This window comes from Lonchura striata, chromosome 13, assembly GCF_050655825.1.
Source record: "Lonchura striata isolate lonStrDom1 chromosome 13, ASM5065582v1, whole genome shotgun sequence".
Taxonomy (NCBI): domain Eukaryota; kingdom Metazoa; phylum Chordata; class Aves; order Passeriformes; family Estrildidae; genus Lonchura; species Lonchura striata.
The window spans coordinates 14,399,692-14,424,151 of record NC_140715.1 but is presented as its reverse complement, the minus strand read 5'-3'; the positions used below and the strand labels follow the sequence as shown (position 1 = coordinate 14,424,151).

The 24,460-nt window shown below is 48.6% G+C and overlaps 1 protein-coding gene across 1 annotated transcript in view; it reads left to right on the top strand.

Annotated features, from left to right (window-relative positions):
• Positions 1 to 24,460, top strand: part of FAT2 (FAT atypical cadherin 2) — a 59,571-nt gene that overhangs the window by 29,437 nt on the left and 5,674 nt on the right. Inside the window, exons 10-23 of the mRNA XM_085591419.1 lie at positions 610 to 4,662; positions 6,869 to 7,065; positions 7,697 to 7,850; positions 8,529 to 8,762; positions 9,570 to 9,959; positions 10,747 to 10,961; positions 11,568 to 11,705; positions 12,609 to 12,752; positions 12,992 to 13,189; positions 14,265 to 15,072; positions 15,814 to 15,959; positions 19,040 to 19,481; positions 21,901 to 22,054; positions 23,672 to 24,264. Of these exons, the coding sequence (XP_085447545.1) occupies positions 610 to 4,662; positions 6,869 to 7,065; positions 7,697 to 7,850; positions 8,529 to 8,762; positions 9,570 to 9,959; positions 10,747 to 10,961; positions 11,568 to 11,705; positions 12,609 to 12,752; positions 12,992 to 13,189; positions 14,265 to 15,072; positions 15,814 to 15,959; positions 19,040 to 19,481; positions 21,901 to 22,054; positions 23,672 to 24,264 (7,866 nt within the window). The remainder of the gene's footprint in view (positions 1 to 609; positions 4,663 to 6,868; positions 7,066 to 7,696; positions 7,851 to 8,528; positions 8,763 to 9,569; positions 9,960 to 10,746; positions 10,962 to 11,567; positions 11,706 to 12,608; positions 12,753 to 12,991; positions 13,190 to 14,264; positions 15,073 to 15,813; positions 15,960 to 19,039; positions 19,482 to 21,900; positions 22,055 to 23,671; positions 24,265 to 24,460) is intronic.

The following is a 24,460-nucleotide window of genomic DNA, read 5'->3' as shown; positions in this document are numbered from 1 at the left end:
TGAGAACTGTTCAGTTGTTAGGCAAAAGTACTCCCAATTCCCATCATCCTACTATTTCTACCAAAGAAACACATCCTCGTGGTGGTTTTGAGTCATTCCTGCTCAATGGGCAAATATTTTATCATTCCCTATAAAGGTTAAAACTTAAGTATTTATGTCTGTGCCACATGGCCTGTTTAGCCTGTAAACTCTTTGCAGGAGACAAGGATCCTTTGCTCCATCTTTCTCACTGCAATTTAGATCAAGGACTGAGGAATTTAATTGCTCCTGAAGTATTGGTAATTACAAGCATGACAGGGCTTGAAGGAACTAGTACTGTCTGTGCTACCATGTTCTGCACACGAGGCAAAAGCTTCAAGCACATGCTCTGCCACCACTAAATATACTTAAATTAGAAGGGTGTTTATCTCCAATTTACATTTTGATTGATTCAAATGTTAGCTCACAGATCTCAATGGGTTCATTGTTCTTTCAATTAAAATTATTTAGAAATGAATTAACTTCTCTCTGTAGAAAAAACAGATCTTAATCAGGTCTGCAATCAAGAGAATCTGTGAAAAAGAGAATAAGGTGTCTGCATTCTTCACTTTGTAATTTCTCTTCTTGCAGGTAATGGGGAAGGCTTCTTTAGTATCAACCCATATTCTGGAATTGTTACAGTTGCCCAGAAGCTGGACCCGTCCAGGCAGGAGCGATTTACTCTTATTGTAAAGGCAGAAGATCGGGGGTTTCCTCAGCTTAAAGATTCTGCTACAGTACATGTCCACATTAGACCCTCGGATCGAACCCCTCCAAAATTTCTGGAGGCTGAATACATGACAGAGATCAGTGAATCCACTGCTATTGGCTCTCCTCTGATCCAGGTTTCAGCCACAAGCTTGTCACCAGTCAGCTATGAAATAAAAGATGGAAATGGCGATGGAGTGTTCTCCATGAACTATCAGTCAGGCCTTATTTCCACTCAGAAGAACTTAGATTTTGAGCAGGTGTCTTTTTACCAGTTGAAAGTCCGTGGTACCAATATGGCTGGAGCATTTATGGATGCAGTGGTGCTCATCTATGTCATAGATGAGAATGATAATGTGCCTGTCTTCGTTAAGCCTTCCTTCGTGGGCTGGATCATAGAGAATGCCCCAGCACAAAGCATGGTTCTGGATGAAAGCAATGCTCCCCTCGTCACCTATGCAACAGATGCTGATCAAGATTCCAATGCTTTGCTGATCTATGAGATTTTGGAACCAGAGGCACTGAAATATTTCACAGTGGATCCCAGCACAGGGACACTGACCAGTCGTGCTGATATAGACTATGAGCTCACCCCGGTTTTCCACTTCAGTGTACATGTGCATGACAGTGGAAGTCCCAGTTTGTTCGCATCCAAGCCTGCCAAGGTCACAATCCACGTTAAAGATGTCAATGATTCACCTCCAGTCTTTCTCAAAGACACTTATGACATTTCTGTCTTGCTGCCTGCCCACCCAGGGATGGAGCTTTTGTCAGTGCAGGCAAAAGATGCAGACTCGGAGGTGACCTACAGCATCATGGAAGGGAACCTTGACAATGCTTTCCATATCCATCCACTCACAGGTCTCATCTCCATTCTTAACACAAGTGGTCTGAGAAGCTACCAAGAGCTCACAGTCAGAGCTGGTGATGGCTTGTATAAGAGCACTGCTCTGGTTAAGCTAAATTTAACTCGGGCACAAGGTAGCAGCTTGAAATTTGATCAAGATGTTTATACAGCAACTATAATGGAGAACTCTTCAGATGAGAAGACTCTAACCATTCTTGGGGTGAAAGGGTATCAGCTAAATGAACCCCTTTCCTACTCACTTTTGAATGAAAAGGAAAGGTTCAAAATAATCCAAGCCTCTGGAGTTCTTCAGACCAAGGGTGTGAAATTTGACCGCGAAATGCAAGACATGCATGAGGTAGCTGTGGAAGTGAAGGACAGCAGGAAGCCCCCAAGAGTGTCCCAAGCCACAGTCAGAGTTTATGTAGAGGATGTCAATGACAACGCCCCACAGTTTGAGAATGTGCCATACTACGCCTCGGTGCAGGACGGCACAGAGCCAGGGGATGTCCTTTTTCAGGTGTCAGCAACAGACAAAGACATAGGGGATAATGGAGCTGTTACCTACTCATTTGCAGAGGAATACAAATACTTTAGGATTGATCCTTACCTGGGAGACATTTCCCTGAAGAGGCCTCTTGATTATCAAGCTTTAAATAAATACAACCTCCGGGTCATTGCTAAGGACAAGGGAGAGCCTCCCCTACATGCTGAAGAGGAGGTTGTGATCAGTGTGAGGAACAGATCCAACCCTCTGTTCCAGAGTTTGTACTACCGAGTGAAGGTGCCAGAAAATGTCCCCCCATACACATCTATCCTCCACATCCAGGCCCGCAGCCCCGAAGGCTTGCGCCTCATCTACAACATTGTGGAAGAAGATTCCCTGAAATTCTTCAACACCGACTTCAAAACTGGTGTCCTCACTGTCACAGGGCAGCTGGACTATGAGCTAGAGACAAAACACACATTCACCGTTAGAGCCACAGACACAGCACTTGGATCTTTCTCGGAAGCCAGAGTGGAGGTGGAGGTAGAGGACATTAATGACAACCCTCCCATATTTTCTCAGATCATTTACACAGCGTCCGTCTCTGAGAGTTTGCCACCACAGACCCCTGTTGTCCAGCTCTTTGCCTCTGATAAGGATTCAGGCAGAAACAAAGTGGTCTCCTATCAGATCATGGATGATGGTTCAGATGCTGCCAAGTTCTTTAATATTGATGCCAGCACAGGACAAATAACAACAGCTCAAGCCCTTGATTATGAAACAAATCAACAGTTCCGCATGAAAGTCAGAGCTGCAGATCACGGGGTGCCTCCACTCAGTAGCGATGCCCTGGTAATTGTCGATGTGACAGACATCAATGACAATCCCCCTGAGTTCAGCCAGCTTCAGTATGAAGCCAAGGTCAGTGAAATGGCTACGTGTGGGCACATCGTGATCAAAGTCCAGGCCCTGGACCCCGACAGTGGAGACACCACCCGGCTGGAGTATGTGATCCTGTCGGGTAATGACAACAGGCATTTTGCCATCAACAGCACTTCTGGGATAATATCCATGTTCAACCGCTGCAAAAAGGACTTGGAGCCATCTTACAATCTCAGAGTTTCTGCTTCAGATGGAGTTTTTAAGAGCACTGTGCCTGTGTATATCAACACCACAAATGCCAACAAATACAGCCCCACTTTTCAGCAGAATGTGTACGAGGCAGAGCTGGCAGAAAATGCTGAGATAGGAACCAAAGTGATTGAGCTGCTGGCTATTGACCCAGATGGTGGCCCATATGGCACCATAGACTACACCATCATAAATAAACTCGCCCATGAGAAGTTCTCCATAGACAATAAAGGCTGTATTGCCACACTGCAGAAACTGGACAGGGAAAATTCCACGGAGAGGGTCATTGCCATTAAAGTCATGGCCAAGGATGGGGGTGGGAAGGTGGCCTTCTGCACTGTCAAAATAATCCTTACAGATGAGAATGACAACCCACCTCTGTTCAAAGCCTCTGAATACACACTGTCCATCCAGTCCAATGTCAGCAAAGGTTCCCCTGTCATCCAGGTACTGGCTTATGATGCTGATGAGGGTGCAAATGCAGATGTCATTTACTCTGTTGACTCTGTGGAAGATGTGACAGAAGACCTTGTGGAGATCAATGCTGCCACTGGGGTTGTTAAGGTCAAGGAGAGTCTTATTGGTTTAGAAAACAGAGCCTTTAACTTCAAGGTGAAAGCTGAAGATGGCAGACCCCCTCACTGGAATTCCCTTGTTCCAGTGAATCTCCAGATTGTCCCCAGGGAGGTGACACTGCCAAGGTTTTCTGAGCCCCTTTATACGTTCTCTGCATCTGAGGATCTTCCAGAGGGGTCAGAAATAGGATCAGTCAAAGCTTTTGCAGAGGATCCCATTATATACAGCCTGGTGAAGGGAACCACTACAGAAAGTAACAAGGATGAGGTGTTTACACTTGATGAACAGACAGGGGCTTTGAAAATCAAAAAGCCTATGGATCATGAGACCACCAAGTGGTACCAGGTTGATGTCATGGCTCACTGCTCACATCTGGAGACTGAGCTGGTCTCTCTGGTCTCTGTGAATATCCAAGTGCAGGATGTGAATGACAACAGACCTGTTTTTGAGGCGGATCCCTACAGAGCTTTTGTCATGGAGAACATGCCTTCAGGAACCGCAGTCATTCAAGTGACAGCTAATGACCAGGACACAGGAAGTGCTGGGCAGGTGACCTACAGTCTGGAAGCAGAATCTGGCAACCTCCGCGGGCTCTTCACCATCGACGGTGAGAGCGGGTGGATCACCACACTGAAAGAGCTGGACTGTGAAGACCAGGAGATCTATCGCTTTTATGTGGTGGCCACTGACCACGGCAGGAAGGTGCAGCTCTCTTCCCAAACCCTGGTGGAGGTCACTGTCTCTGATGAAAACGACAACGCCCCGCAGTTCACCTCAGATTTCTACAAGGGGTCGGTCATTGAGAACGCGGAGCCGGGGCAGGTCGTTGTCACCCTGAGCACCATCGACGCCGACATCTCCGAGCAGAACCGGCGCGTCACGTGCTACATCACCGGTGAGTTGTTCCTGACTCTGCATCTCCAGTGGGCAAGAAGAGGTATCATCTCAAAGTGAGGAGTTGATACCTTGTTTATTAGGTTATTAGAATAGAAATAATATTACACTGACAGTCCTGTCAGAAGCAGGAGATGAAGGCTGAACTCTGGCATGAGCTGGACTCTTCAGTTAAATGAATCTGGGGAATACAAAACCCTTTAGCAACTGCAGTGCATGGAATAATCATTAAAATAACTATCTCACCACTGAATTGCCCTATTTCTCTGGGAATAAATAAATAAGATGCATACAAGTAATTACACTTTACTGTAGAAATACTTATTTACACTTTCTAAACAGAGGAATATTTAAGAGAGTGTAATTGTAATACCTATTGGAAGGACAGAAGAGGCAGAACAGCAGGAAGTAAGATTTTTCTCACACAGATACTGTGATCTGCATTTAAGTTCTTTGACCTAGCTTTTTCTCCTGCCAGCACTGTAGTCAGTTTACACATCGCACTTATACCTGTAGCCTCTTTGTGTTTTTTAATAATTATATGTAACTTTTTGGTATTGTGTGTTTCCTACAAAACCACTTGGAGGCTGGCTTAATAACAAGGCTGCAGATAGTCACTCTGCACTGGGGATTATTTAAGACTATCATGTCAATCTTAGTAAAGGTTTTGGCTAACAGGAAATACTAAAAATTATTCTTGCATCCCTGAAACATCACATGTGCCAACTAAAATTAATCACTGCTGTAAAATAACAAAAAAGTTACACTGGAATGTTAGTTCTGCATCTGCACAGGTAGAAGCTTGCTTTTATGGTATTTTTTGACCCTAAAGGGTCTTTCTAAGACCCGGGGCAGATACTTTGAATTAAAATGTTTGTTCAGACTCAAACGAGGACCCTTCAGGGTCAAAACACTAGGCTAGATCATGCTGCAGCCTGTTATCTATTATTGTTAACCATGTGAAATGGGGAGGAATGCTGGTACTTTCATTTGGTTTATGGTATGCCTAGGTCTTTGCAAGCTTTTTGGAGGAAATATTTAATCCATTATGTATTCACATTTCTGCCATCTTAAAGGTAGTAGTGGCTTCCAAGTACTTTAAAGCTGAGAGGATGCACATTATGGGGTGAACACCTTGTGCTCTCTGTTCTGCTCGTACAAATACAGGTCAAACTTTACAAATAAACGTGGAAATGCAGCAAAAGAGAAGATTAGGTAAACACAGAGCCTAACTTCCCCCTGTTCACATTGATTTCAAACAGTCAGAAACTAAATCTGGGCATGGGCAGGTGTTTCCCAGGATCAGAAGAAGAGCTAGTACAGGTGTCATTGTGCCTCCACAACCTCATCACTGCCGCACAAATAAAAGCAGAAAGGGAGTGAATTTAATTTAGCCCACTGTGCAAGACCCTTCAGAGTCAAACACAGATTCCACAGCCAGCTCTCTTCACTGACCCCCATTGCCTGATGTGCTTCCTCCTGGGTCAGCAGAGAATACCAGCTACATCCAGGAGAGAGGGATTCTCCCGTGGCAGCATTCAGCCCATTTAAAATCCAACATATGTAACGACAGTAGGAGCAGCATCAATCCGGTGGACCAGAGAGTCTGCCTAGTCTGGATTTACCTGTCTCTCATACTTTGTCTCTTACAGAAACAAAAAGTAGCCCCAGAAAACAAAGCTATATGTTAAATACCTCTACAGGTTAGAGGAAGTACAACTGTACATGGTACCATAGGAGTAAGATCCAAACCATGTCTGCAGGGTATTTACAGCTCTTGGATTCCTTTAGGAACATGCACAAAAAAGACTGAGAGGCTTTGGGAAGGTGAGACAATGTGGTTTTGAGGCAATGAATATGCACATTTGCAGAAGATTACTGACATTTCTGCAATCAGTTGTTTCTTTCTCCAACTGTAACATGCAGACAGGGAGTAACTAAAACATGCAGGATATTTCCCAGCTGTGCAGTGAGGTTGACCAAAAGCTCCTTACCTGCTGGATGTACCACCAGTGCCCTCTGTATCATCACTGTGAGTCAGAGAGTCATGGAATCATTTGGGTTGGAAAAGACTTCTAGGAGCATCCAGATCATTCAGGTCTCCCAAGGATCCATCAGTGGACACACCCATATTCCCTTTCCTTATCCCTTCTGATTTTCAGCACTTAGTAAATTCCATTTTTTGCTTGCTTCCTGCCCCCTTCTAGAAGGAGACATACTGGGACAGTTCACAGTTGAGCAAATTGAGGGCGAATGGACAATTTCTTCCAAGAAGCCTCTGGACAGAGAAGATACAGAGAAATACCTCCTCAAGGTTGTGGCCTCTGATGGGAAATTTCAGGCTACCACCGAAGTGGAAATTTTTGTACTGGATATCAATGACAACAGCCCTGAGTGTGGCCAGGTAAGATGTCAGTTCTGGGACATCAGGGGCATAAAGGGAGATCCTAGGAGGGAAAGAACACAATAGAAAAGAAGAAAGAACAGGCAGAGCATGTTAAAGGATTTGGCTTGTCATAATTCTTCTCACACGATCCTGTTGCTTTGATTATGCTTAACAATTTTAATTAAGCAGCATGTCAAGCAAGAATATTAAATCTAGCCTCCAAGCATGTTTGCCAGCAGCAAGTGAGAGCCTAAGCATTATGAAGAGTAATTTTTGGAGATAAACAATGCCAGGAAGCCTCCTGGGAAGGGACATGTAAATTACTGAGTTTTATATCCTGCTAAGCTGGGAGATTCCCATCAGGAGGTTTGTTGCTCCAGAGAGCTGATCACCGGTGTGGACGTCAGCAGTGGTGAGAACGAACAGAGGTGGTTACTTCCCAAAGGAGATTCAAAGGCTTGTGTGAAATGAGCTCACTTGTCCCAGTCCACACCCCAGCAGCCAGGAATGGGAGGCACATTGTGTTCCCCTATAAAACACAGGGTTTATCCTTCTCTGTGAAGCTTCTGTGGGTCTGTTCTCCCTCCATATGCAGTGGAGGTATTTTGGGGATAGCTCAGATGCCAATGATTTCTTTTGTCCTGGCCAGATACTCTACACTGGGAGAGTCTCTGAAGATGCTGGGCCGGGTCTTTTAATTTTGAAAATATCAGCGACCGACCCCGATGTCGGCAGCAATGCCCAGATAACCTACAGCCTGCACGGCCCCGGCGCGGAGGAGTTCCGGCTGGGCCCACACACAGGTGAGAGCAAGGCTGCCTTTATCCTCTTCCTCACCCACCCCTGAGAAAAGCAAGCTGCCAGCATGGCTCAACACTTAGCTCCTCTTAACCAACACAAGGAGCTGTTTATTGCAGCTGTCCCAGGCTAGGAAGGAATGGCCACAGCATAGAGGAGAGGGAGTCCTACATCGTCCCGTTTGCTCTGTCTGTTCTGTTAAAATGAAGAGCAGACACTATTGCTAGCAGCCAGGTCTCAAGGAGGAAAGAGCAACAAGTATTTGGCTTGAGCCAAAGACACAAGTTCTATCTCCCAAAACACCTCTTGTCAGGTCTTGGGCAGTGTATTTACCCAGACTTGATGGTCATTCTAGAGATCACTTGGGTTCGTTACATTGCAGAAATCTCAGTGCAGTGGAGTTTAGAAGTACAATTTATTTATGAACAGTTTCATCCCGTGATGGCATCCCTTGGATGAAGTTCAGCTGAACTTGCAGGACTGCCCATGCGAAGCCTTGCCAGGGCCCTGGCTGGCAATGATCCGAGGATAGCCCTGAGCAATGTGGCGTGGACACATCACCACTATTAGCTCAATTATTGTCTCCCACGGTTCATCCAGGAAAACAGCTGAACCTCTCTGAGCTCTTGCAGGCTGCAGCTGTGATTGCTGGAGACACGACCACCTCCTGTTCTTTCCCACAGGGGAGCTGAGCACATCTGCACCCCTGGACCGTGAGCAGAAGCCCACGTACCACCTCGTAGCCAAAGCCACTGACGGCGGGGGCCGTTCGTGCCAGGCTGATGTTACGCTGATCATTGAGGACACCAATGACAACGCACCCAGGTTCTTCCCCAGCCACTGCACCGTGGCCGTCTTTGATAACACCACAACCAAGACACCCATCGCTGTGGTTGCTGCCAGGGACCTTGATGAGGGTGAGTCAGAATGGGATTTGTGTGTTGGTAGAGTTCATCTTTCATTCTGAACAGAAGCCTTTGAAACCTAGGGAAGTGCTACAGCAATGGGCTTAGATGATTGAATCCTGGCAAAGATGTGCCTGGATCTCATCACTGACAAGTTCTTGACTACTGGGCTGGCATCAGCATTTTTGTGACCCTGTTGGGAGCGCAGTATCTGCAGAAACATGCAGACCTTCTTTGAGAATGTGCTCAGTAACTGTAGCTGTGATACACAGCACAGACTGTGACACAGGGATCCAGACTGGACAGAAGCGTGTTCAAAGGTGGGGACTGAGAATGAGTCTAATAAAGGAAAAAAGGAGTTTTAGATATGGCTGAGGTAGGTAATATGGATGGAGAGGTCCTCCTGACAATACAGATTCTCAGAAGTATAGGTAAGGCTCCTAAGAAAGGAACTTTAAATAAACCTCTCCAGCAGAGGCTGAATTTAGAGAAGAAAGATCATAATTATCTTCTTTGGAAGCATATATGAAGAGAAGTTACATTTGAAAACAAGGTCAAATTAAAAAGGAGGAATTAAAAATGAGGAACACTGGAAAATACAGACAGCTGACACTGGTGGATAATGGTGAGGGCTGGCTAGATGACTGAACCTGCAGATGGGCAGGGGCACACTCGATGTTGGTATGATGTTCATACAGCCTCTATTTCCCCTGGGAATTGAAGGCCATTCTGTTCATATAGTCCTAATGCATGATAAATAAATAAACCCAGCAGCATCCCTACCCATGAATTACTGCAGCCTGTCCGTTTCCCTTCCAGGTCTCAACGCTGAGGTGGTCTATTCTCTGTCTGACTCTGCCAATGGACACTTTTCAATTGAGGAGACCACAGGGGTGATCCGGCTGGAAAAGCCTCTGAAGGATTCCCAGCACTCAGCCTTTGAGCTGACCGTCTGTGCCACCGACCGGGGCACCCCGCAGCCCCTCTCTTCCCTCGGCACTGTCACTGTCTCTGTTGTGGATCTCAATGAATACCTGCCTGTTTTCCTGGCCCCTGAATATGTGGCCATGGTGAAGGAAGATGTGGCTGTTGGTACTGAGGTCCTCAACTTGTCAGTCCTGACGAGGGACAATGCAGAAAACAACGAGATCAAGTATGAAATCGTGAATGGCAATGACCATGGGAAATTTCAGCTCAACTCAAACACAGGTAAAATGATCTTGTGCCCGAGCAGATCCAGGATGATCCACCATCAAAGGTTTCTTTGTGTGCATCTTCTCTGGTTCCTCCCCATTTGGCTCCCATTTCTGCTTACCTCTGTTTTTACCCAGAACAAGGGTAGGGAATACAGTCTTCTTTTCTACTTCAAATTTTGCTATCCAAGTCACTTAAGGAGTGATCCAAATCTTACTGAAATTAATGGAAAGATTCCTTCTCTACATTTGAGACCTGAGACAGGCCCATGTGAATGAGGGATATGTGGAGAACAGGATGAGGAAATTTTCCCACTTCAAAATTCAGGAGAAAGTGTTTTCATTTAAAAAGTCTTTCCACTGAGATCCCACGAGGAACCTACAGCCCAGGATAACAGGCAGCTTTATTGAGTAGCATTCAATGAACGTGGATAATAGTACCCTAACCTTGGGCAGGTGTTGAGCCATGATTACCAGCCAAATAAAGCCCTATTCTGTTTGCACAGTGGTGTGATAAGAGTTGTTATCAGAAGGCTAGTGTTAACTCTGTGAAATGAGCCCTTGGCTAAGTCAGCAATGACTTCTGCCCTCAGCTATAGCATCCTCATCAGTGGCTCCTCATCCTCTCTTGCCACAAGGCTCTTGCTAATTCTTCCACATCAAGGAGGTCAAAGTTAGGTCAACTACACTGTTTCAGTTGGCAGTTTGGCAGTTGCCTTGGCATATCTGCAGTATTCCAAGAAATCTCATGTGCCATTCATTTGAAGTATTTTCTGTCTTTTCCTCCCCATCTGCCAACATAGGTGCCTTATACATCAATGGGAGCCTGGACTTTGAAGTGAGTCACGAGTATTACCTGTCCATTGAGGGCACAAGGAAGGGCTCAGCCTCCCTCAGTGATGTGACCATGGTGGTGATCAACATTACTGACATTAATGACCATGCACCGGAGTTCATCCAAGATCCCTACTTCACTGACATTCGGGAGGATGCTGCCATTGGAGAGATCATCCTCACGGTATGACTCAACTAGGCCAGCTGTCTTTACCTCTTCTTTATTGTGCTGTGCAATATTCACTCCTCGTGTACTTTTCTTTTCCTTGGACACAGCGACATCAGTGGGCTTGTTAGGTTCAGCATCTAAGATTAAAGCATGACTTTAAAAAAGAATGATTGGCAGAATTCCTGAAACTCCACAGACATGGAGCACACTTTGCCTTATAAGACGCCTTTAAGTGAAAATTAAGGGTGGGCTCAGGTGCTTTGAGAATATCCCAAGAAGAAAAAATGCCTGAAAAAGGACAATGTCCTTGTGACCTGGGGAAGGCAGAGGCTCCTCTAGATAGAATAGCAGAGCCCAAGGTGATGTGGAGTTCCCTGTTCAGCCTATTACCATCACAGGGGTGGTAAAGTCAGGCAAGGGACTAGGAGAAGGCTGAGGAAATTATGTTGTCTTGAAAAAACTATGGGATGACACTTATTTGAACTACCTCCTTTCCCTCTCCTCATTGAAGGCAAGCTCAAACCAGTACCCTTAAATGACAAAGTGGTGCCATTTCTCCATGGCATGTCCTTTCTGATCCAAGAGTCCCAGTGTTTGTTTAGGTTTTTTTTCTCCAAACAGGTGTCAGCTGATGACTTGGATGGGTCCATGAACAATCAGATCACATATTCCATTGTGGAAGGGAACCCGCTGGGACACTTTGCCATTCAACCCAAAAACGGGCAGATCAGCATTGCCAAGCATCTGGACAGGGAGGAGGTGAGTTCAGAAAAATGAGAATGGGAAGGCTGAAACAGATGTGTCCCAAAAGACTGAGGGAGAGCAGCTTACTCAGGTACCTCCTTTTTTCTGAATTACTTACTCATAATATTGCAGGTAGAAGGCAAGGCATTAATTTGTTTTCTAGACTGACATATACTGCAGTAGGAGGGCTGGACTTTAGGAAAGGCAGTGTACAATCATAGAATGGTTTGGATTGGAAGGGACTTTGAGGATCATCTAGTTCCAACCTCTTCCATGGGCAGGGACACCTTGCTCAGCTCTGAGTTTTGGTCTGCCCTAGTGGTACTTCAGGCTGGCTGGGTGAGAGTCAGCCCCAACCAATATTGGGAATGTTGGTTATGGAAAGCAACATGGTTGGGTTCTGCTTCTCTGCATTAGAGCATTAGAGAAAACAGGTGTGGGGAGGAGAAAGATTACCTGGACAATCTTTCATTCAGAAAACAGCAGAAGCTTGTCTCAGCCTTCTGGAGCTCAGAAGCCTTTGGACAACACGCTGAGGCACATGGTAAAATTCTTGGGATGTCCTGCACAGGGACAGGAGCTGATCCTGACTGGACCCTTCCAGCTCAGTTTATTCTGTGATTCTATGATTCTTAAGCCAGTATTATTGACAGGTGTTTGCCCAGCTTAGTTTCATCCATCTTTGCCAAGTTGATTCTCTTCTCTGCAACTGTTCTGAGGCTGATTTAGTTTAGCAATGAGCTTTGAGTGAGATTTATGGATGGAGAGCCTTAGCCAAAAGCAAAGCTGTTATGGCCATGGTGCATGACCACATATGGCCTCAGGCATTTCATCAAGCTGCAGCAGAATACAATTTCAATGTGAAAAAGCCACCATTCTGCCATTTCTCCAAGTAATCCTGCACCACAAATCCTCCAGATCCCCAGTTATGCGCTGACAGTTCGAGCCACGGACAACGGCCACCCTGCTCAGTTCAGTGATGTCCCTGTGCACATCCATGTGTCTGATGTCAATGACAATCCTCCCCGCTTCTTCCAGCTCAACTACAGTGTGGTGGTGCAGGTAAGCCAGGAGACAGTTTGTTCTCCCTCTCTTTGCACTAAGGAACTCATTCCTAGGCTGCTGTTGGAGCAAAGTGGAGACAGTGATGAATCACATTGCTGCTTTGTGCTCTGTGTGTTCTAGGGCAGGGGTGGGATTTGTTTTCCTGTTCCTGATCCAGCAGCTCCTGGGGCATTGTAGGTTCCCCTGGGGCATTTCTTTTTGCTTACCTTCCTCCAATAGGATCTTTCCCATTTCAGGAGAATGCTCCCGTGGGGACAAGTGTCCTGGAGCTGATTATGAGCGACAGAGACTCTCCAGACAATGGGCCACCATACTCGTTCCAGATCACCCAGGGCAATGATGGGAAAGCCTTTGAAGTCACCCAAAATGGTCTGCTGGTGACATCATCTGTCCTGAACAGAAGAATGAAAGAACAGTACCTATTGCAAGTCCAGGTAGAACCTGTGTTACTGTCCTGCTGTCTGAATTTCCCAGCTAGCTTAAGCAGCAATAAAATGTGATTACCATGGCCCAGCTGAATGAAAACATCTCTGGCTTTGAAGAAATCCAATCCAGGCACAAATTTTGCAGCTTGGAGCCAGCTCCAGAGCTCAATTCTCCACACAGTCTGCCCACAAGAAGCAGGGGGCCAGCTTCTGTGTTGATAAAATCAGATAATATGGTCATGAACAATACTCTGTCAGCAGTTTCCTTAGACAGATGCTTTCCCCATAATCATTCTAGTGAATTCCAATTTAAAGTGAGACCTGGATCTGGTCCTACAAGCTTTCTCTAATTATCCTTGTCATTTAAGAAGTGGTTTCAGTTCCTCTTCAAAAAAGATTTCTATTGTTGCAGAATGAATTCATTATTTTTCAACATTATCAGTAGGGATAGTCCATTACAAACAAAAGGATAATAACATTTAAAGTGCATACTTCTTCAGTAATAGCAGTTGTTGTAAAAGCTGGGTACTATTATATTACAAACCTCAACCTCTAACTGCTTAGCATTAGGGAGAAATTTATCCCATAATCTGATTATTCGCATTTTTCTGATTGAGGTTCCTTGACTCAATGCTAGACAGACATTGTCAGAGGTGGGACAGGAGCTTTAACAGCCTGGAAGGTGAGCGAATGTGTTGATGTGCATAACTGCTTTACATCTCTCTACACTCAGTTATGCATGGAACCACAAAGATTGGCAACATCACAAAAAATTATTAACCCTCAGGAATTCAGAGCCACTCAGAGGTGCCTCAGCTGCTGCTGAATGCACAGGGAAGTGAGCGTGACCCCACCCCTAGCAGAAAGCCTCAATCAATGGATGCTGGAAGGGATGCTGCCCTTTCCCTAGGGCTTTCTCCAGGCAGAGCTCCAACACCACTGCCAATTTTTCCCATTTCTTCTTCACTCCCAACCTGCTGCCTGAGAGCTTCACTCAGTGCTCCCTGAAAGTCACTCTTCAGTCAGGTGAGGTGGCAGTAAGTCAGCATGTGGCTGTAACAGATCCTTTTATTTTCCACGCCAGGTCTCCGACAGCGGCATCCCTCCCCTCTCCTCATCTGCATTTATAAATATCCAAGTGACTGAGCAGAGCCAATACGCCCCCTCGGCCCTTCCCCTGGAAATATTCATCACCACCAACGAGGAGGCCTTCCGAGGCGGCGTCCTGGGCAAGATCCACGCCACGGACCGGGACCCCCACGACACACTGGTGTACACTTTGGTGGCGCAGGTGCCCAAGGAGGGGCTCTTCTCTGTCGGGGCTGCAGATGGGAAGATTATCGCTGGGGACAAGCTCCCCCACGGCCACTACCTTCTGAACGTGACAGTCAGTGATGGAACGTTCACAGCCACCACGAGCGTCAGCGTCCACGTGTGGTGCTTCACGCAGGAGGCCTTGGACAAGGCAGTGGTGCTGCACTTCCGACACCTCTCCCCCGAGGAGTTTGTGGGGGACCACTGGCGCAACCTGCAGAGATTCCTGGGGAACATCCTCGTCACCCGGCGCCAGAACATCCACATGGCCAGCCTGCAGCCTGCAGCAGCCTCTGATGGGGTGGATCTGCTCCTGGCTGTTGGAGAGCCACACGGCTCCTTGTACGAGCCACGGGTGCTGGCCAGCAAGCTCACTGGGTCAGCTGGGGAGATGGACCAGCTGGTCGGGCTCCGGATGAAGAAAGCGATCCACGTGCCCTGTCACGGGTCAGACTGTGCCCACCGTGTCTGCAGGGAGACCATCCAGCTGGATCCAGGCATGATGTCCACGTACAGCACTGCCCGGCTCAGCGTCCTCACCCCACGGCACAGCTTGGAGCAGATCTGCTCGTGCAATGGTGAGCACTCCTTCCTGGTCTGACCCTATAAACCTGGGCACGTTGTGTTCTCCTTCAGTACATTATAGAGAACCTGGATCTTCTGTGGAATTAGGTTGCCCAGTGACCAACAGTTCTCCGCACAACTTCGGAGTCTGAAAGTTTCATATAGTCTGTTTTTTAAAGTTAATCTCCTGTTGCATTTAATAACAGCAGCATCTGTCTCTCTGATTGGGAAAAGTCACTCATACTTAGCAGTAAATGAAAGTCAGTGATCAAAATTTTTTATTTGTGATCTCATATGTTGATCCTGGAGCTGGCAAAGCACAGAATAACTGATAAATGTAAGGAAAGTCAAATAAAGTGTATTTGTTACACTGGCTGTAGGATACTTCAAGAAATAATTGGAGGGAGCAGGGATAAGTTAAACTAGGGCAGAATGTAAGGGGATACCACAGAAAAATATAAAAATTTAGTAAGGATGGAGAAATTCAAGGGTGTTGTAGACCCTGAGGGCACCTTGAAGGACAGAAATAGCCAGGATGGGATTTCAGGGTTGCCTCACAGCTGAGTACATAGAAGAAATACTGGGAGCTCCTGGTGGGACTGTGGGAGATGCAGTGGCAGCATCCACGGCTTGCTGTGGGTGGAACTGCTCCTGGACAAGTTGTGGCATCAGGCTAGGAAAAGAGGCAAGGCTTTTTACAGTCCATAGCCTCAAAGTGCCACAAAGATGAGACCTTTCTCTCATTCTCCTTTCAGGAACAGCTGTGAGGTTTGGGGGCCACAGCTACATTTGGTACCAGCACTCCCAGGCTGGCTCCTGGCACATGCACTTTCGCCTCAAGACCCACCAGCATCATTCAGTCGTGTTCCACGCCAACGGGAGTGACCACACCACTCTGGAGGTGGGTATGGCAGTGCAGGGGGATTTCTCTCCACAGCTGCAAATACTTAACTCTCTCAGGGAAAGGAATCACAGAAATAATATGCAAAAATACATACCCTTAGTAATTTGTGAAATACAAGACTTGGGAATACCAAATGAGAGCCAAGCACAGTTTGGCAATTGCTGCAGCCACAACGGGAAATCATCCTCAGTACATGTAAATGCATGTGTTGGTGTCTGGTGTGACTTCTGGTGAAGTCACCATAGCAGGTCTCCATCACCTTCATTCTTGTTTCTTCATTCTTGTTTCTTCGTTCCTCTCTTGCATCTCACCTCTCAGGACAAAGAATTTGTCAGGTGGAGTTGTCCACAAACCAATTTGTTTCTACTTTAGCAAGGGGCAAACTTTCTCCCATACCTCAAATTAAAGGTCCTTTACAATAATGGACAGAAAAGACAGAACAGGAATCCTAAATTACATTTTTCGCCCACCACTTTTCAACCACTTTCTTCAGATGGTTTCATTATTTTAGACACCTGCAGAGACAGGAATATTTCATTCTGATCACTCTCCTCTCTTCAACTGAACACTGAACTTACCAAAGCATTCAAAGATCATCTCCCTCTTCCACTTTGGCAACAGAAGGAAAGCAGCAGTTGACTAAAGAACAGCGTTTTTATATATTCCTCATCAACTGAATTCAGACTAACTGGAGACTAAGATCACACACTTACCAGCTTACAGAGATTTGTCCCTGAGACTGATTGCATTGGGAGCTACACACTATAACCTACCTGGAAGTGTTCATCCTGTCCTTGGATTTCCCCATCCCTTCTCATGGTTTCACAACCCCATTTTCCTGTTGTTCCATCTTTCCACAGTTGCAAAAGACCCACACAGACAGGGAGCTGCACAGCAGCCAACCCCCACACACATGCCTTTTGCATATATTTCAAGCTCCTGCTGCCACAGCCATCCCTCCTGAAGAGCAGGATCAGAGAAATACCATCCATGTGTCTTGTACCCATCTCTGAGAGTGACTTCAGGCTGAACTGCAAAGGGCCAGTGAGAAAAACTTCTCATGAAGGGTCTCAAGCTTTCTACCTCACCTCTGGGAAGGCAAGTCACCAAAGAGCTCATCAGAAGGAATCCAGCACTTCAGGTGGTGCTTAGGAAAGACAAGATGGCAAGAAACTCCACTGATCCAGGCCAGCACAGGGAGTCAAGGGAGAAAAGGCTCATTATTGGTGGAGTTCAGTGAGCCCACAATCTCCTGTACCCAAGCTTGTCTTCACAATCTTTTCAATAGGAAACATTTGTAAAGCCTCCTCCATAAAAGTGCCTGTGAATCATTTATTTCCTGACTCACTTTATTAGCAATATCTTAGGGATAAAAAAATTTCTAAACCACCGGTCCTGATAAAAATGAAGGGATCCCTCAAGATTTTAAACTTTGTAGACTGAGGTACTCCAGATATGAGCCAAAGACTGTAAAGGACCATAAGTGATGGTTTGTAGATTTGTTGAAGAGGATTACTCTCCCGAGAGTGTGCATATCATCACTATACCACTCTCTAAGCTCTCCCGATGTTCAGAAATAGGTTGCAGGAAGAGAATGGCACACCAGGCAAGCTGGGAAGGGCTTGGCAGTGTGTCAGTTCTTGCTCCAGGGAATTGAGTTCTCAGCTGTCTCCCAGCCCCAGAAATTGATAAGCCAAATCTACAGACCCATCTGAAGAGAAATCATGTTCCTGCAGATGAAGTGACAGAGTTCTCTGGTGTGCTTGCCAATTGTGCAAAGGGATTTACACACGTGTTGCCCTGAGGCCCTTCCATGCCATGTGCCAGCTGCTTCTTGTTCTTTCTTCCTTCAGCAGTTGCTCTCTCTTTCCACTGGTGTTTATTTATACAATGGGCTTCTCTAAGAGTTAATGTTGTCCTGCTCTGCTCCAGAATAGCCCCTTCATATTGTGTGTGGGTTTCTCTAGAGTCAGTGTAGCCCGTAAACATTCCTGCTTTTCCAACCCCTTCCAAGAATCAAACCCTCCTCACTGTCTCTGATATCCCTCATGGACATCTCTCCTGCCTGGGATGAACTGCTTGATGTTACATAGCAAGCTCTGCAAGTTTCCCACCAGCCCTTCATTCCATCTCTCTTCTCCTTTTCCATAGGCTCTTGGCTTCTGTGAGAGAGGTGTTTTATCAACAAAGCACTGGGGAGATAAAGGTGAAAAGGGGTTTAACCGTGATTTCTCTGTGAAACAACACAGCTAACTTTTCCTTTCTCCATCCTTTATGACTCTTAAAGATGAATCTTGGGCCAGAAATAGGAATTTCTGATGTCCCAGTTTAATGCAGGGGACGTTGGTGTGGTTCACTTTTAGCAGCTCAGTACCTTGTCTCTCTCCAATCTGAGGAGATCCAGGATTAGATTGCAGCACATATCAGTAACTTTGGCCTGGTTTTCCAGCATGGGTACAACAGTAATTCCTTTCTCTGCTTCCCAAGTCCTCCTTTTTCCTCCAGAGAAAGCTGCCAGTGCTTCTCCTCAATAAGATTCTTTCACCACCCTCACCCCTGCCAAAGGGGCAACTGCTCCAGCACCTTCCCCCCAACTAATGAGACAGTGAGAACAGAAGAAAAGCCACGTGGCCCAGAACAAGAGTCCATCTGTGACTGGTGATGCACTTTTGGATAGTCTGAATGCCAAGGCTCTCCTCAGGCTCAGGAAGGTGGGAGAAAGGGCAAGCAGCTGCAGTAGTAGCTGTACGATCCCATGGCTCTGTTACATGGAAAGATGGGCTTCCCTCCTTGCATGATGGTCAAAGGCTGCTGGGAAGGACCACGGGTGAAATTGTGCCAGAGAGATGAAGGTGTTGCAAAATAAAGGAGTTGTAGTCACTAATTGATTCAAGTGTAGGATAAAAAAGGTGAAAGGGGCTGCATTTGATACTTCTTGGAATTAGAAAATTTGGAGTAATCTCAGCTGTCAATGTGAAAGCCAGGAGAGAGGGGAACAAGTAGCAGGAGAAAAGTTGAAACCCTTCATAAACAGAAGCCACTGGTGTCACAGCTACCTGTGATTTTGTGTTTTACAGGTGGTTAATGGAGTGCCTCAGCTTGGCTACAGCTGCCAGGGGAGCTCCTCTGGTAACCTCTCCTCCTCACGGTTTGTGAGTGACGGCGAGTGGCACTCGGTGTTCCTGGAGGTGAAGAACAATTCCGTCCGCCTGCTCATCGACGGCCTGGACAACGCCTCTCTCCAGCTGCCAGGGACCTGTAGCATCTCCCAGGGCAGGCGAGACCTGATTTTTGGGGGCCTCCGGCAGCCGCTGCAGTCCCAGAGAGTCACACGGGGGTTCAGGGGCTGCCTGGACGTGGTTGCAATCAACGGCAGAGAAGTGGTTCTCCTTCCAGGGAAAGGGCAGTCGAAGGAAGTCTTGGAGGAGGTTGGAATCAGGCAGTGCTGCTCCCCCACGGGTGCCTGCAGCAGCAACCCTTGCCTCAACAATGGGATGTGCTCCGAAACTCATGGAGGAGGTATGTGAACATCCCACACAGAGCTGGAGGAGAGCAGTAAGCAGTGAGGGGGGAAAGATGCAACAACTTTATTTATCCCTGTGGAGGGGCTATTCCAGAGGGGAAGTAGAGATCCTCTATCCCAGGGGACCTCAGGAGACTCAGTGCAGCAGCAGCTGTGGGGTGTGAGATCATCATCCTGGCTCTCACCTGTGGACCATGGGCCCAGAGGGCAGGAAGGTGTTTCTAAGCAGTGTGCATGACACAGGAGAGCAGAGTGTTGCCAAAAACTCAAATGCATGTAGAGATTCCACCCACCCCTCTGCATCCTTTTTGCTTAAGGAGCTGTTAACAAGGCTGGAATCAGGCAAGATGGGATCATGTGGTGATGGTATCTGGGCAGAAACAAGCCAAGATCTTGGTCTCTTCCCACTGCAGTGAGCGACTCCCCAGGGCTATGCAAAGGGATATGGGAAAACCGTAAACTCAAATCCAGGAGTCCCAGGCTAACGTGGGGTGCACACACCCCAAAGAGGCTCTGCCCTAGGCAATGTCCCTGCTGCCCCATCCCTGCTATCAGAGGGGCCCCTTGCAGTGACCTATATCACAGGGACAGGGGCTGAGGATGTCCCCCGTGTGTCACTGCCCTACAAGTCACTGTAGCTGCCAGCATAGCAGGGCTGCACCCCATAACTCCCTGTCTATGAGATGGGTACTGCCTGTGCCTCGGCCTCTCCGAGGGGCAGTGGGGTGCTTCCCACGCTGCTGTGTGGGGCAGAAGCTGCTCCTGCAGCTCTTTGGGGCCCTTGCCAAAGCACACCCTGCCCAGCGAGCAAGTGAGGACAGAGGAGGCACCACCTTCTCCTGCCCTGCCTGCTGCCTCTGGGAACAAGATTCCCAGCCCTGTCGACTCAGCAGCTGCCTGGTTCAGGTGAACTTGTTTGACACCAGGTGTAAATGTACAGAACAGTTAGTCTGGCTGGCACTGACTCCTCAGCCTTCAGACCCTCTGCACAGAAAACCGCTCTGGCTGGACTGGAAGGGGCTCAAAGCCCACGAGGGGAAACCACATCTCTTCTGCTCTAAGTCAAGGCATCCCCTGCTTTCATTTGCAGAGAGAATACAGTGGGAGGGGAAGGTGAAAAATCACTCCCTCAGCAATAACCTAATGATCCTCCAGAGCCCTTCCCAAAATTTCCTTCCGGGATGAACAATTTCTCCTGCAAATGGCCCAAGTGGCCAGGAAAGAGCCTGTGGGACATGGCCCCAGGCAGGGCACTGCTGCAGGGAAGGCATTGCCCAAGGGGTGTTTATTTGTGAGGTTACCCTGGTTCCCTGAGTGCCATGGGCTCCATGCTGGGGGCCCTGGGCAGGCAGCAGGAGTTCATGCAGAGCTGTGCCCGGGGATCTCAGGCGTGGGATCACTGCACAGGCAGGGACTCGCCTGTGGGAGCGAGCCCGGGGAACCACGTGGCCGTGTGAGAACACAGCTGTGGGGAGAGCACCCGGGCCAGCCCAGCACCACCCCAACCACAGCGCTCAGGACCACAAACACAAGTGAGCCCCACATCCAGGACATGTGTTTGGGCACACACAGCCCTGTGGGCAATGTCCAGCACCTGCTGCACCAGTGTCAGCACGTCCTTCTGGTACAGCCGCTGACACATGTGGGAACAGGCCCAGGTTGTTTGCCCCGTGCTCTAAAGCAGGGTTGTTCAACTTGTGGATGAGTAGAAAGACTTTACAAGTTTGCTGCAAGGTGGAAACTCTGAATTTCCCGCACAGCAGCACCAGGCAGGTGACGAGCAGGAGCTCAGCACAGCCAGGGACATTCCCATGCTTAGGGCTGTGCTAAACAGCAGCCAAAAGCACAAACAGCAGGAGCCCCCTCCGAGTCCGTGGCTGTGCTGGGTTTCTCTCTGTCTGTGAGCAGACATCTCCTGTAAGCAGGAGAAACTTGGCATGTTGAGACAGGCACTTCATACCACGAGAACTTGCAGGACCAAAGACTCCTGAGAACAACAAATTACAGGGACAGGGGATTGCACTGAACAGAGTCAGAAACTGTGAATCAGCCAGCCAAGTTCCCCTTCCTTTAACCCAGATTTGTCCCTCAGCTTCTCCATGCAATAAAGCCATGCCCTGACTGCATCTCTGATCTGTGTCAGGACAGGACAGGCTTGACTTGTTGCTCAGACAGCTCCCTAGTGCCACTGTGTTGCCCCAAAGTGGCCACCCAGCCTCCTAAAACCACGCTGGGATCTTTAATCAACCCACCAGGCCTCCGGGGGTGGCCTGGGTGTCCCAAATGCCTGCAGCAGCAAACTCCTGGGCCTGGGTGGCCATGCGAGCCCCCTGTGGGGCCCCCAGCGCCAGGCACTGCTCCCCCCTGTTCCTGCCCATTTTTCCACACAGATATGTTCACTCTCATCCCCTCCAGGTTACACCTGCATCTGCCCTGGGCTGTTCTCTGGCGAGCACTGTGAGCTTGGGGACAGTCCCTGTGAATCCAAGCCCTGCCTGCATGGGGGAACCTGCTCCCTCTCGGCCACCGGCTACTCCTGCCACTGTCCTGACTGGTACCTGGGCGAAAGGTAAGGCCTGGGGGGCTCTGGGACAGCTGGCACCCCACGGTGGGCTGAAAACACGAGCCTTGCACGCTTCTGAGCCCACAGATCCACTCGCTCTGGGCTTAATTGCAAACTGCAGGCACCTGAGCATTGCAGCCGGGAGGTGTTGGCAGGCAGAGCTGGGCAGAACAGGACACAAATAACTCTGCCATCGTGTGGCCATTGCTCCTCTGAGCAGCAGGGAAAACAGAAACATCTCTGCTCACAGAGGCTTTGGTGGCTGCAGGTGCTGTGGGGCACTGCAGAGTCTCTCCTTGCTGGGAGAGTCTCTCCCCACACACTGCTGCTCCCTGTGAGGGAACTCGGGAGCTGAGTTCAGCAGGAATGGGAACACCTTGGCTGTGGTGGGGGGCCTGGCAGCAGGGTACAGGCAGACACTGCCCTGCGTGGCAGGAGGGTGCTCTGAGGCTGGGGGAACCTGCCTGGCAGAGCTGTGGGGTGCCCCCTGCTTCAGTAGCCTGAGCCCACCCTGCAAGGTGCTAAAGGGATTGCTTCTATCTGGGACCAGCTCTGCGGGGTTCATGAAGAAGAAATTTCTGTCCCAGCTCACAGCTGTGATTCACCCACTTCAAATGCCAGCTCAAGACAGTGGGCATTACCACCCCAGTCCAGCAGCCCCTCCAAGGCCCCCACTTTGTCTCCTTCTGGTCAGAGATTCCCAGCGCAGGCTCAAACAGCATCACACCCAGTTCATCCTTCTGCCTTGCCCATTTAGCCAGGATGGACACTGGTCCCGTGGATCAAGGCAAAGGCAGAAATTATCCATTCAGCTCTTGGAATAAGAGCTTGTAGCTGAGCATTAGGTGGCAGTGTAATACCTGACATCAGCCAGAGCCTGTGGCTGCATGTCACACACACCAGCTCACACATCCTAAACCACTGACTACAAGAGCTGTGCCAACCTCACAGGAGAACAGAAAAAGGGAAGGAAATCCACTAAAGCACTTTATATTCCCCCAAGCATGGGGAGGCCATTGCTCTTGGAAGGAAAGGTCCCCTGTACTCCTGGCAAACATTTAGGTTGTGTGTGGGGTGGAGCAGGACAGAGAATCAGAAATTCTATCTCAGTTCTGCAGATGTTCCGTAAAATATGAAAAAGCCTCTCCAGCAAGGCTATCCACTCACCACCTCACGTGGTAGTCTTTTCCCAAATGTTTGCTGCAACCTGCAGACATCCACAGACCATCCAGAGGCTCCACAGAGCTTGGAGGACATGGGAGGTTTCATAGGAGATTAACACACTGACTCCGGGCTTCCTAATTTAACAGGATGGGAGCATCTCTCTATGCAGTGCTAGCCCTAGAATTTCAAACACCCCTCTGAGGCAGAAAGCCCCCCATTTTGATTTGGGCATACAACTGAAAAATAGGGCCACCCTGTAAAACGTGCTCTTTTGAAAAGCATCATTTTATACTCACGGATCTGCTGCCAAGATAAGCAGGTAACAAAATCCAGTGAGGGAGGGAGAGCAGACCAGAACAGAGCATCCTTGGGTGGTGTAAGCCAGAGCCTGACCAGGATGAGGCAGTTCTGGTGCATTCCAGACTGACAGGGGTTGTCCCCGTGCCTGTCTCCCCACAGGTGTGAGAAGCTGGCAGAGGAGTGCCAAGACAACCCATGCCGCAACGCCGGGCGCTGCGTCAGCAGCCGGGGCTCCGTGCACTGCATCTGCCCGCCGGATTACCAGGGGGACTACTGCACCCAGCCCATCATCACGCCCGCCATCGTGCCCACGCAGTGGGCGCTGGGCCCCGAGGAGATCGCGGAGATCGCGGCGGGCGTACTGGGGGCGGCCATCCTGGCCGCGGCCTTCGTGCTCGTCCGCAAACGCTGCCACCAGCGCGCCAAGGCACACAAGCCGGTGGCCCGCGAGGACCCCGACCTGCTCTCCAAGAGCGAGTTCTCCAAGAGCGTGGGCGTGGGCACCCAGCCCGTGCCCCCCATCGAGCTCAACATCCTCAGCGACGCGCCACACAACAACCTGGACCGGGCCACGCCGGAGCAGCGCAAAGCCACCGGCACCCCCGAATTCGTCACCTTCAACTCGGCCAACGCCCCGAAGCACCGGGGCACCATCGTGTGCAGCGTGGCCCCCAACCTGCCCCCCGTTGCACCCCCGTCCAACTCTGACAACGAGTCCTTCATCAAGTGCACCTGGGCCAGGGAGGAGATGGGTCAGTAGCCACAGCTTTTTCTTGCTCTTACACATCCCTCTTTCCCTTGAAAAGTGGATCTGAGGTTTGCAAATATGAGGGACAAATGGTGTTGGATAAAGCAAAGCAAAGTCAGGGCAAATGCTTCCCCAGCCCTGCTATAGGGCCTTCATTGGCTCTTTCCTCCTGTTTCCCAGTTTTCTGCTTTAACCTGCTT